This window comes from Culex pipiens, chromosome 1 (assembly GCF_016801865.2).
Source record: "Culex pipiens pallens isolate TS chromosome 1, TS_CPP_V2, whole genome shotgun sequence".
Lineage (NCBI taxonomy): Eukaryota > Metazoa > Arthropoda > Insecta > Diptera > Culicidae > Culex > Culex pipiens.
The window spans coordinates 27550781-27565401 of NC_068937.1; the positions used below are offsets into that span (position 1 = coordinate 27550781).

Genomic DNA, 14621 nt, shown 5'->3' on the forward strand with positions numbered 1-14621 from the left:
TATAAAAAAATGATTATTATCTAAAAAAAAGTACGATAATTTGTGCAAATTTGAGTGTTTTCCATCAACATTGTAATTATTGATTTTTTTTACGAAATTTCGCGTCATATTAAAAATTATGAAAACGTTGGTATTTTTTTTCCATTTGTTCATATCTTACTTTTTTCAATGATTTACAAAATATCGTTTTTTTTTATGAATTTTAAACAAAAACAACAAAAATATTGAAAATCTTGAAAAATTTCAAATCATAAAAAAAATATTTTCTCAAAATTACGATTATTTGAGCAAATATGAGTATTTTCCCTAAAAATGTTGTTTCACTTTCGCGTCGCGAATCACAAATTATAAAAATGTTGTTATTTTTAAAGAAAATTCGGTACTTTGTGCAAATTTCAGTACTGCTTAATAACACCGTTTCAAACATTTTTCTGAAGAAAGTGTCCTACCGCCCTCTTCAAAATCGGGCCAAAAAATCAGTGGGCAAAAAAGCATTTTTTTTAAACTTCCAAATTCCAATAGAATTTGCCGTGCAATAGATTTAAAATTTCTTTATGTGCATTTTCCTGCGTTGATAATAATTTTTAGTATGATCAAACCAATTTTGAAAAAATAAATAAAATTTTGTGAAATTTCATTAGGAAAAAGTTTTTTTTTCTAAAAAAAAAAAAAACATTTTAAGGGTACACAGAAACTACGAAAACTTGTAAATAATATTGTAGACAGTGCTCTAGGGGATGAACACAAAATTATATCAATAGTTCCAGTAATTTTGATATATTCATATGTTTGTAACAAAATCTGCAAAAGTGCAAAACGTTCTGGTTGATGTGCACCGTTAATAACAAGGATTTTTACTAAAACTGATTGAAAATCAACTTAACTGGTGGGTAATGCATTTTGTAACACGTTTTTCATATAATTGTTAGTTATTGGCTCGCAATTTGAATTCTTATTATTGAATGAGTTTATTTTAAAAAGTTGCGTCCTCCTCGCTGATCACTTACGTTGCAAATATGACTCTGAAAATGAAAATATGGCGGCGATGAAGCAAAACTTTTGAAATAAAAATAAGAAGAATACAAAAAATAAATTAAAAAGTGCATGTTTTGACACCCGAAATTTTTATGGAGAGATTCGGAAAATCGACGAAAAACTGCTCTGACCGTTTCCTACCGCTTTTGTCACTAACACACCGATCGCTACTGAGTACTCTCTCTTTGCTCTCGCTCTCACACCATTCGGGTAATTCAGCGAAAAAGTTCAGAGAGACCGATTGGGTTATGTCGCTCAAAACTCAGTCGAAATAGTTGACTTTGCTATGATCATTTATTAAACTGCTTAAAATCAGTGTTATCAATAATATTTTGCAATTTTGTGGTAACACAGCATCGAAAGACACATTTGACAGCAATTTCCACCTTGCCAAATACAAATTGACGGCGAAGTGTGTGAGTGCAGGCCAAAAGAGCGCCGAGCTGGTATTTTCTTAGATTCTCTCATCTCTGAGCATTATTCGCTTGTGACTTGGGTCGACGGACGGAGTAGGCAAAGAAATTCACGATGTATTTTTGTCGCTGGGTGAAGCGATTGACGCTGACAGCTAGCGAGTCGTGTTCGCTCGCGAATGGTTGCGCCGGCTCCAGTCGGCAAAGATTTGTTCGGCGATGATAGAGTGATTTCCGATCTTTGAACCGAAAATCAGGAATAATGCTTTTTAAACTGTTTTCACATTTTCTGAGATAAAATTTGATGCTCAACAAATTCTGAAACAAAAAAGGGTGCAAGACTAACCCACCATAATTGCTGAGAACGTACACAAAAACGATAGTTTAAATCTGGTCGAAAATTACCAATTTCGCCCGAAACGCAATAATCGGAGAAAAATGTGTAAATTCAGATAATTGTGTTAAACCACAAGCAAACACACACACACTGGAGATGCTCTTCGCGTTCTGTCGATTCTCTTCAATTAGAGGTCGAAATCACCAAATTATGATAAAATTATTCGTCTATAATAGGGCATAAGAAGCAGATCGGAAGACGTGGACCGTGGAGGAACCTGTACTGCTTCGAGGCAGCAGCAGTCCCCGTCTGAAAGATGACCAAGGAGGAGAGGAGGAAGAAGACATCTTAATAGTGCACGCCAAGTCTTCGAACGAACCATGTTCCGAAGAGAAAGAATGAGAAAAGGGGGAGAAAAACAAAAGCAAAGAACACACACAAATCAAGTGAGAGAGAGATAGCGCGATGACGCTCGAAGAGAGCGAAGAAGAAAGAGCAAAAAACAACGATCAAATCAGATAATAATTGAATAAAATTGTAATAAATTATGTAAATTATCGAATCTTGATTAGTTTTGCCCCTGCCTGCGCGTCCGTCCACTCTTCGGAGGCTTCTGTGTTGGGCAACCAAACTCCAGAGTCTGCCGATTCTTCGACCTTGAACGACGGCGGAGAAAACGACGTCGGACATCAACTTCATAAATCAGACGCGAGATTCGAGGGAATCTTCCGCTGCCATCGACGAATCGCGTTTTTCGATAGTAATCGAAGCTTTTTTGTTAAGTTTATTTTTTTTTGAAGCTACCTCATCTATTAAGTAAATTTGAGCATTATTTGTTAGTAACTATTTACATCTCTTGAAGTTATAATAAAATCTCTCCTTAACCTTACACTACTATTGCTTATCTTCTATTGACTTTGAACACTCTCCCATTTCTCCCCGCGCTCAGAACACATTAAACGTGCAAAATCTCCACCATCGTGCCCTCGTCCCCGCTGCTGTCCCCTTCCACGAGGACTTCCTTGTCCGCCTCAACGCCAGCTCCGGTGAGTCGTTTCCGCTTGACGAAGATGACCACCGTGAGGAGGATCAGCAGGAAGGTCAGCGCGGCCACAAACACCCCCAGTAGAATGATGTCCTGCTGGCTTTGGCGCGTTATTGGCCACATTGTTGTCAGAGCCGGATTTCTGGATGCGGGGCCAGGTTCAAGTTGTGGAGTTGATGGTTCTGAACTGCTGGACGGCGTTGTTGTTGTTGTTACGATTGTGGCACCCGAAGTGTTTAGGATGATGGGGGCCGACCGGATGAGGGAGTCGGTGTTCTGGAAGAGAGGGGGAGAAGATTGAACACGGAATTTTTAAAATAACTTTCAAAACTAAAAAAAACATTTTTGAAAGTATTTAATTTATCGAAACTAAACATATTTGTATTTCTGTCAACTGGGGTGAGTCGGGACAGCTATTTTAATCATGTTAGAGCATAATATTTTGATTTTTCTGGTCGGTTTTCGGATCAGACTCTGAGCGACAAAATGTGAACATCAATTTCCGAATTTAAAACCATTTAGTACTCTAAAAATACTGTCCCTATTCAGACTGTAGTTCCGATTCACCCCAGATGACGTTACCCTTTCAGTTCCTAAACTGATCTACTCAAACTATAATTTATTAAAGACATATTAAATTTTAAAATAAAGAGATATTATTTATAAAATTGCCGGATACTCACCTTAACTACAAACAATTAAAGTTAAAATTGTATTACCAAATGGAAAATAAAATAAAAATATATTAATAAATTTAAGACGTTGACTTCATCCAATAAAAGCCAAGACGTTAAAAAAATAAAAATATTGTAAAAAAAATAAAAATATTGTAGCCAAGACGTTAAAAAAATAAAAATATTGTAAACCCTTATCATTTAATATATTTTTAGAAGTCTGATTCTGGGTTCGATTCCCATCTGCTCCAACCTTCCATCGGATGAGGAAGTAAAATGTCGGTCCCGGCCTTGGTTGTTAGGCCGTTAAGTCATTCCAGGTGTAGGAGTCGTCTCCATGCCATAAGTACAAACAACACACCAAACCAAGCCTACTCCGGTGGAATCGCTGGCGGCGGTTGGACTCGCAATCCAAAGTTCGTCAGTTCAAACACTGGGGTGGAAGGTTCCTTGGAGTAGGAAGAGGTTTAGGTGCTCTCCCCATTCAAGCCTTCGGACTCCTAGGTTCGAGCAGAAACTTGCAATAGAGACCACAAAAGACCCGGAGGTCGTGAATGTGGATGGTTTGATTTTTTTTTGAAGAAGTCTCCAGTTATTAAATAATAAGACAAAATAACTACAATCAAAACTAAATCCTCCAAAAATCTTCCACATCATGTTAAATTAGCAACATGAAAACACTTACAATGATGTAAAATTAATCATATATTTTTTCTAAAGCAAAGCAATAACAATCATGATTTTTTGTTCGATCATTTTGTTCTTTTCAGGTTTAAAAATATTGTCCTCTGCTTCAGTTTTTTTCAGTAAAATTTTTGAGTAAAAAATCTAAATGACAAACTGTTTAAAATTTTATATTTTGGCGTCCGTTTGCTAACACTTGATTTCCAAGACCAATAAATTATTTGAATACTTTTAATTTTTATTGCATCTCAAATAGGGGTGACATTTAAAGAATTCATATTTGAAGAGTTATAAAGGAAAGTAAACTATAATAATGAATACGTTTTATAATAATAAAATTTAAATATTCTCAAAGTTTTTTTTATTTTTCCAATAAGAGCGAATCAGAATTCCAAAAAAACTTCCGGATTATTTTTTCTTTATTACAGTTAGAGCTGAGTTTCTTTTTAATTGAAAGTTTTAATTGTTATTGATACAAAAACAAAAAATCTAAATATTATCGAATTTATAAGCTTTTTTCATGCTGCAGGAGATCACAATGGCACTAGAATTGTAGTTTATGCAACCTGTTGTAAAAAGGAGACTAACTAGTTTCATCGAATTGGATACATCCGATGAGTGCTGAAAAAGTAAAGTTTTGCAACTAGTTCCATGCAACCAGTGTTGCAAATGAGTGATAGAAAAGCTATCAATTGATTATCTCTGCACCAAAAACATCCGAGAGTATAGCGGCCGTCACTACACGGAGAAAAAAGAGATCCCAAAGTCGTGAACAAGCGTTCATGAAAATGGGAACCTCGAACAAAGTGTTCAAATTTCATGGTACGTTTTTCAAAATCGTACCCTGGAATTTGAACACTTTGTTCGTGGTTCCCATTTTCATGAACGCTTGTTCACGACTTTGGGAACTCTTTTTTCTCCGTGTATAGCTTGTGAGATCTCTTCACGTGATCACGTGATTCCCAGCGATGGCATTCTCTCTCTATCACTCCTCCTCCTGAGTCTCTCAATCTCTCCGAAAACTGCAAAGAGAAAACGCGAGATGGCGATTAGTAGCCGACCACGCATGACGTCCCGTTAAACTGCGTACGCGAAATTGGTTTTGTGGCGGCGTTTGTGGTTAAACGCTGTTGCGGTAGGATGATCGTGGAAGCGGGAATGAGAGAGAAAAGGAAAATGTCAATCGCGAGTGGGTAAACACGAAAACGTGTTCGGCTATGTTCGGCGCTGAGAGTATCAATAAGGAGAGAAGTATTTGAGGCATCAATATTCAGGCGGGATAATTGTAGTTGCTGAGAGCTGATATTTTGATATTTTAACAACCCTGCATGCAACATTTTTTTGTGATTCCAATCCCCTCTTTTTTGTAATTCACAAAGGAAGGCATTTTCTTCTTTTCTCTACTAAAATGAAAAAAAAATCGAAAAGTAACAATTTTCGATACAAGTGCTGAAAAGTTCTAATTTTCAATATTGTTTTGATTTTATCGACTAATCGACTAAACACATAGACAAATGTCTTAAAATTCCATTCAAAGGGTATTTTTCGGTATTGCTAAAAATGATATATGGAATTCTTTGCAAAACTTGATTTTTTAGCACTCGTCGTATTTATTCAACTCGGTAAAAGTCGTTCTTTTTGCAACTTGTTGCTTTAACTACTATTTATAGATCAAAGGTTGTTTAAAGAAATTTTTAGAAAGTTTGTAACTTTTTCTTTTGGTCTCAACTTTATTTGAATTTTGTTGGAAGTTGTTAAATAGTTGGATTATTTTAATGCTTTCAAAGGGTCATGATATTCTAAATAAAAATGAGTTAGAATCGGAAAACGGAATGCATTTTCGGATTTTGTGGACAATTTTCTACTAAGAGAATATGACATTAGTTTCTAAATAATGAATTATTTGAGTTTCTTAAGGCTGGTACAAATTTTATTTAAAGCCCCTTCAAAGTTGGTCCAAACAACGAAAATTATGGGGGCAAAAATTGTTTTTTTTTAAATAAGTTCAAATTTTTATTGGAAATTGAAGTGCAATCATCTGAAATCAATTTTGAATGCATTCCCCTGCGTTTAGAACCATTTTAGCATGTTTGGGATCTGTTAGCATGTTCAAAAATCTGTTTAAATTTTGTTGGATTTTTGATGTACAAAACCGCAAAAAAAAATATCTTTTTGAAAACTAATCTATTTATATAAAAAATTTCGACAGTTTTGTTCGAACGCGAATCAGTTCAATACGGAGCGTCGGATCGAGGTGCTTTTTGTTGCGTTGGGTTCGTATAAGCCCAAGAAAGGTTCTTACTCTAATTAATTGACACTTTGGCCACTCTGGAACCGATTCCGGAGTATCGGCAAATTGTATGGAGAAAGTTACGTAAAATCATATTTTGATCATACGAGGCTGAATAGGCAAAAAATCAAAAAACGTCAACAAACGAAAAAAGGCAGAACGAAGTTTGTCGGGTAAGGCTTGTGATATCATATCAATTTAACGGGTTTTTTTTTCATTGAAATGTTGAAATTCTGGCTTGTTATTTAAATTATTATTTATTTCCCCCCCCCCCACCGTCTCTCTCCCTCAACCTCGACCAGAGTCCAGGGACAACAATTTTGAAAAATATTTGCATCGGCCTAAACACTTTTGGGAAAAAATCATCAAATTGTTATGCATTTTCAATAAAACAAATTTAATATACAATATGAAAACTGTTTATTTGTGCTTCGAATTTAGTTTATAATGAAATATAAATTAATATTTTTATATGCTAGAATTGTTTTAAATAATTTTAGCCCTCTTTCTTACTTTCAATCAATTTTACCTAAAAATTATCTAAATGTTGAAGAGAAAGAGAGTTAACTAAATTACATACAACGTTGATTAATTTTCCTAAAAACTTTAGCAGTAACCTAAATAATTGTACATTCGACGTAAAACATTTGATTTGCACACGTTGAATCCGATTTTATTAAGAAAAACTGTGACTTGACCCCGGCCATTAAGCCATTTATAACATTGCATGTCTGATTAATTATTTGTCAGTTTAACACCTAAACTCCCATGCTCGAGAAAAAGGGGGAATTTGTATGGAAATTTCCCCTTTTTCTCGAGCTTTGGAGCTTAGGTGTTAAGGTAAATTTTACAAAAAAAAAAAACAATGTTTTAAGTTAAATGCTTTTAAATTATTGTAAAGTTTGTCAAACAAATTAAGAAGTTTTCAGGAAATTATGTTTTCTTTCCAATTGTTTTGGTACATTCCATATAACTTTATTATTATACAGATTCTAAGATTATGACTAAAGCCCCAAATTTGTATGAAATGTTGAACTGCAATGGCGATTATTTGGGATATTTGTAGTATTTTAAAATTAGCAGCACAAAATGAGGTTTGGTTCTCGTATTTTAAAATGAAAGGAAAATTCATAATATATTTTTTATTTAATCAAAACAGTTGTATCGTAAAAGTTTAAAAAAAATCCTCACTCGTTTGTTACAATAACTTTTTATTATTGATAACACTGACCAACAAAAATTGACAAAAATTACTCCGCAGGCTAAACTCGAGGGAAACCATGAAGTTTGGGGTCTCCAGAAACACGAGCACCTTGAAATTTTCAGAAATATTTAGACAGGGTCGAATGGTTTTTCTCCAAAGTTTGTATGGATAATTAGGTTGGTTCGTTGTTGTTGCATAAATGCAAAAATTGCATGCATTGCATTGCGTAATCCCTGAAGAGTTAAAAATTAAAATTAAAAAAAAACTTTCAAATAGATTATGATATTCAGTTAAAATCTGATTCTGTAACTTTGTACTAGGATGTACGTGAATTCTACTTAAAATCAGTTAAGCAGATTTTATGGGTTGTTACATTAAGATTTGAATATAATTTTGAAATGTTATGGAATTTGTATTTTAAATGTGAACAAGTTATTGCGGATTTCAGAGATTTTTAGACAATCGTGCAATTTGTGGAAAGCTTTCCAACAAAGTGCACACCTCAAACTACAGCAGAAAAAAACTATCTAAGGCACACACCCTAGTTTGAAACTGTTCTAAAGTGGTCGAAAGCAACAAAGCTCAGTCGAGACACGCACCACTCTAGGCGAAAGGGGGGGAGAAGGGGTAGGATTTCAAGTGTGCAAATATTTGGTGTGCAGTTATGATTTGCAAGGGTGGAGAATTTGGTGCAAAGTGTGCAATATAAAATGACATACCAAACAAAGTTTCTTAACATACTTGATATAGGCTACCAAAAAAGTACAATGGTTTTGATTTTTGAGAGATTAACTCAAATTTAGAAATTCTGAGTTCTTCTTATTCATTATATTCTTATCATTATTGTTCCTTCCAATTCCTCACAAGTTTCCGTTCTCGCATTAACCACTCCAGGAGTCGGTGTTGAACTGAAATACGGCCGGTGACTAGGCCAAAATTGGCCCAATTTAAATAATGAACTAGCCATTAACCGTATACACTCGGGAGAGGTAAATCTACGCCATGATAAGGCAACAAAAAAGTTAAAGACTCGTGTTTAGCCACGGCGCGTGGTGACAAAGTTGTCGCGTCGTAGAAGTGTGTAATAAAATTTGCATAATTAGGTCCGATATTTTTGAGCCGAGGGTGACGCTTGAATGCCCGCCCCAAATCCATCACTCACCTTGTTCCGACAGGTGACCTGCACGCGGTAGTTGGTTTCCGGCCACAGGGACAGCTGCACGCTGGAGGATTCGGTCAGGAGGTTGCCCATCAGGCCACCACCGGAAACCTCCCACGTGACGAGGCATTGGTGTTGCTGTTGCTGCTGGGAGGGAGGAGATTTGGCGGTTGGGTTGGTCACGATCGAGACCCAGGCCACGTCCGCCGTTACGAGGGAGTCGTTCCGGATCATCTGGAGCAGGACTAGGGTGAGGGTGCCGGCGGGGTGTGGCGAGGAGCTGGAGGAACATTTCGATTGGCACTGGAAGGAAGAGAGAAGGAAGAGGAAATTGATGAGTAAAATTGGTAATATTTTTTAAAATACAGCTTTTTTTCGAAATTGATTTGGAGAATTGCTTTGCTGTACATTATTCAATTGAAAATGAATCATTCTCAACTCGAAGAAACCCTCCAATAGGTCTAGTCAATAACAGATTAGCGTCACGTGGGCAGACATTTCTCAAGCAAGAGCTCGTTTCCTGTACACAATTGTACAAACCCTCCAACTCTCACCATGCTGCACCTGAACAATCAAAGCCCATTGCGGTGTTTGCGTGTAGCACGAGCCTCGCTTGCAGCTCTCCTGCCGAGTTGGTGTGTCATCAATCATCAATTTTAACAAGATCAGGAGAAGCGTCACACACACACACAGCCCATACAGAACTGATTTCTTACATCGCACCTTTCCATTGAACCAAACCTGCCGAGAAAGAAGCTCTTTTCGTTTCCGGTTGATCTCCTCTTCACCACCCTCCCCTCAAGGGACCATCCACAAACGCTGCTACACAATCTGTGTGTCGATGATTTATCGCTCGCCACGCGGGATGTTGCAACTTCCTTACTGGATTTTTCGTATTTATTTATTTATCCGTTTTGCTGCCGCGGCTCCAAGATTCTCCACGCTCGGTAAACATTAAAAATTCAATTCATGACTTCAATTGTTTCCCCCTTTCCTCAACCCTGCTTTGTGTGCTCCAAATGTTGCCCAGCATCCGACACACCGGCTGCTGTCAGGCCTTTGGAAGCGAATCGGGTTAGGTTTGGCCCTTAATCCGGAAAACGGAAATTTCTTGATTTTTCTTGTTCTGTTGTTGTAGCTCTTCCGCGGAAAAGAAATAACAAAGGGTTGGGCCTGTAGGTGTCTTTAATCGTAGTTGAACTTCTTTCTTGATGATTGTCATATGGCTAAATTTATTGATTTTGGTGGAAGAGATGGGTTTTTTACACTAATTATATACATAGAAAATTTGGAATTCTTTTTCAATTCATTGGAGTTTTTTTTGAAAATACCAAAAAATTCAAAAAATACCGTATTTTTTTCGAAAATACTCAAATTTTCAAAATTTGCAATATGGGTACCAAATGAATTGAATCTTCGTAAAATATCTAAATATGCAAATTGGGTATCAAACGAAGCGAAATTTTGCAGGCTTCATATATACATTCAAAATTGTGTATGCTTCATATCATACAAAATTTTGCGTCGTTTCATACCCATATTGCATAATTTAAATAATTTAGTACGAAAAAATACGGTAAATTGTGAAAAAAAAAATATATTAAAAAAAACTCTATTCATGTGAACAAGCAAACCAAATACCAAATGAACATTTTGTGTATTTTTGGAAAAATACGGTAATTTGTGTTTTTTTCGTATCCTCCAAAAAAATCTAATAAAGTGAAAAAAGCAACACAATTTTGCTTCGTTTGATACCCATATTGCATATTTGGAAAAAAAAATTATGAAAATTTTAATATTTTCCAAACAAAATACTCTAATAAAGTGAAAAAGCATGCAAAATTTCGCTTCGTTTAGTACTCATATTGCAGATTATGAAAATTTGAGTACTTTCGAAAAATATGGTATTTTGTGAACAATTTTGAGTACATCCTAAAATTACTAGATTTTCAAAAAAAAAATATTCTAATTAAGAGCATTGAAAATAAACATGTTAAATTTGGTAGAATTAATTGATTTTAGAAATATTTTAAAAAAAGGATTAATTGTCGAAATAACGATAACGATAAATTATCGTTATCGTCTTGACGATAACGATAGAACTATTCGTATCATTATCAAGGCTCGATAATTTTTTCGTTAACTACCTTGATTTCTAAGCATATTTTGTTATTGAGCAATTCTCTACGAAATCGGTATTTTTTCTTCAATTTTAATTTTTGTATTTTTTAATCCGACTGAAACTTTTTTGGTGCCTTCGGTATGCACAAAGAAGCCATTTTGCATCATTAGTTTGTCCATATAATTTTCCATACAAATTTGGCAGCTGTCCATACAAAAATGATGTATGAAAATTCAAAAATCTGTATCTTTTGAAGGAATTTTTTGATCGATTTGGTGTCTTCGGCAAAGTTGTAGGTATGGATACAGACTACACTGTAAAAAAATGATACACGGTAAAAAAAAATTGGTGATTTTTTAATTAACTATTTATCATTAAATCTTGATTTGCAAAAAACCCTATTTTTAATTTTTTTTTAATTTTTTGATATGTTTTAGAGGACATAAAATGCCAACTTTTCAGAAATTTTCAGGTTGTGCAAAAAATTATTGACCGAGTTATGAAATTTTTAATCAACACTGATTTTTTTCAAAAAATCGAAATTTTGGTCGCAAAAATTTTTCAACTTTATTTTTTGATGTAAAATTGAATTTGCAATCAAAAAGTACTTTAGTGAAATTTTGATAAAGTGCACCGTTTTCAAGTTATAGCCATTTTTATGTAATTTTTTTCGAAGTAGTCGCAGTTTTTCATTTCTTCAAATTAGTGCACATGTTTGCCCACTTTTGAAAAAAATATTTTTGAAAAGCTGAGAAAATTCTCTATATTTTGCTTCTTTGGACTTTGTTGATACGACCTTTAGTTGCTGAGATATTGCAATGCAAAGGTTTAAAAACAGGAATCTTGATGTTTTCTAATTCTCACCCAAACAGCCCAACATTTTTCAATGTCGATATCTCAGCAACTAATCGTCCGATTTTCAATGTCAAAATATGAAACATTTGTGAAATTTTCCGATCTTTTCGAAAACAATATTTTCAAAATTTTCAAATCAAGACTAACTTTTTAAAAGGTGGAATGTTTGGCCAAAAAAAAATAAAGGCTTATTAGGAAAACTTGTAAAACTCATTTTCTAAAAAACTCAAGATGCAAACTCTCTTCAACATTTAAAAGAATGTCGACCATTTTTTTTGTATATTTCGGTTTTTTTTAATGTGAAATCAAATTGGTAACCGAAAATAAATTTACAGATTTTTTGATAGCGCACCGTTTTCAAAACATTTCAAATGGGCTTAATATTGAAGGTTTGTCTTTTTTAAATGTTAGTTTGGCTTCCAAAAAAATTGATTTTTTTTTCGAAGGATCATAAAATTTCAAAAATTGTTCATTTTTAACATTGAAAATTTGACCATTAGTTGTGGGAATGTTTGGATGAGACTAAAAAAAAAAACAATTTTCTTGTTTTCTTTTTATTTGCTGTAATTCAGAACCCAGAGGTCCAATCTTCAATGTCTTATAGGTGATTTTATTGGAAATTTCGAAAAAAAAATGTTTTCAGGGATGAACAATCAGGAACACTTTAAAAAAAAATTGAAAAACGGGAATTTTTCAGTAAAAATTAAACTTGGTGGCTTTATCTTTAAAACGATGCACTTTATCAAAAAATCTGTAAAGTTCTTTTCGATTGCAAATTTGATTTTACAAAACACCTTTTACAATACTTCTCCATCACTCAAAAGTTTTGGTTTTTTTGTTCTCTAAAACATATAAAAAAAATAAAAAGTCAAAATATAGATTTTGGGAAATTTATTTAACGTAAAAAAGTTAAGCAAAGAATCGGCTATTTTTATCGTGTACCTAATTATTTCTAAATAGTCCCCATCAATACCCACAACTTTGCCAGAAAATTCCAAATTGATCAGAACATTCCTTCAAAAGTTAAAGATTTTTTAATATTTACGTACAATTTTTGTTTGGACAGTAGGGTGCCCAGAAAAAAATACCTCCTGCTCTATAAACAAAAAACATTTTTTTGGGTTATTTCAAGCATCTGTGCCAATTTTGAGTGAATCTAAAAATGATTAAGCCGTTTATACCCGAGCCAGAAGTTTGTGAAAAAAAAAATGATTTGCATACAAAAATTTCTTTTTTATATCGTAAATAACTTTTCAGGATCGAGTTTTTCGTACATTTTTCCTATATTCCCCATGCTAATTTAACCTTCGTGTATCAATGGGTAAATGTTGACCAATTTTGCTCATATTTGGCCCAGATTTTGGTGGAGAATTTTACAGATGCGTGATTAACTAAATTTTATTTTCAGAAAACTGAAAATTATAAAAATTTCAAGCAAAGGCGAATTTACATTTATTAATTTACATTAATTTAATTTTCAAAAAACAACAACATCATATTAAATAGATTGAAATTGAACTTGAAAACATGCTTTTAATGGATCATTAAAATGAAAATAAAAATATGATGGTGGTGGGTCCGTTTATGATAAACATCTCCAAAAACAACAGGCCCATCTTTCATCATCGTATCGGATCAAAAACTCCACTTTATGTTCATATATTTCCACGAAAGGTAGCGATTACGAATAAATATGACAAGTTTATGACAGGAAAATGCCCACCTTGACGGGGTTTTGAGCAAAAGAAATTCTCAAAATTAAAGGATAATTCCCCCGGGGGAATCTCAAAAGGCAGCTTCTGTGAACAGAGCGAACATTGTGTGGAGACAGAAGCCATCTGGTCCCGCCGAGAAAGTCCCCGAGCAAAACATGCAAATCTGCCATTAGCCGGGGAATATTTTCGTGGCACCGTGCGATCGGTAATGAAAGATAATTCCATCATCGCTGGGAGAGGATACCAACCAATACTTTGTCGCACAGCAACGTAACGCAACGCAACGCTGCTTAGTTTAGAGGTTTTGGGGATAATTTTCGGTTGCACCAGCAGGGACAGACAGAGGACCTTCAAAAGTTTCCAAATTTATCCCTTTTTCGCATCCCAGCCAGCAGTGCTGCTACTTCAGGATCAGAAGGACAAACAAGCCCTGGGCGACAACAACGGCAACACCAAAGTGACGACCGACGACGAAAGTTGTTACAAGTACTTTGAAGTACTTAGCCACTTGAACATCAAACTATATGGTAATCCTGTTTGGTGCTCGGTTTTTCGAACCGTCGTGTGGGGTGGATTTGAGCGAGAAGCGACAAAAATGACAAAAATGACAAAAATGACAAAAATGACAAAAATGACAAAAATGACAAAAATGACAAAAATGACAAAAATGACAAAAATGACAAAAATGACAAAAATGACAAAAATGACAAAAATGACAGAAATGACAAAAATGACAAAAATGACAAAAATGACAAAAATGACAAAAATGACAAAAATGACAAAAATGACAAAAATGACAAAAATGACAAAAATGACAAAAATGACAAAAATGACAAAAATGACAAAAATGACAAAAATGACAAAAATGACAAAAATGACAAAAATGACAAAAATGACAAAAATGACAAAAATGACAAAAATTATAAAAATTACAAAAGCACACAAAAGCACACAAAAGCACACAAAAGCGCACAAAAGCACACAAAAGCACACAAAAGCACACAAAAGCACACAAAAGCACACAAAAGCATACAAAAGCACACAAAAGCATACAAAAGCACACAAAAGCACACAAAAGCATACAAAAG

The 14621-nt window shown here is 34.4% G+C and overlaps 1 protein-coding gene across 1 annotated transcript in view; it reads right to left on the reverse strand.

Annotated features, from left to right (window-relative positions):
* Window positions 1-1646: 1646 nt before the first annotated feature.
* LOC120431394 (transmembrane protein fend-like) overlaps window positions 1647-14621 on the reverse strand; it is a 164789-nt gene continuing 151814 nt past the window's right edge. Inside the window, exons 3-4 of the mRNA XM_052710077.1 lie at window positions 8845-9144; window positions 1647-3106 (exon numbers count right to left, since the gene is read on the reverse strand). Of these exons, the coding sequence (XP_052566037.1) occupies window positions 2741-3106; window positions 8845-9144 (666 nt within the window). The 3' untranslated portion in view covers window positions 1647-2740. The remainder of the gene's footprint in view (window positions 3107-8844; window positions 9145-14621) is intronic.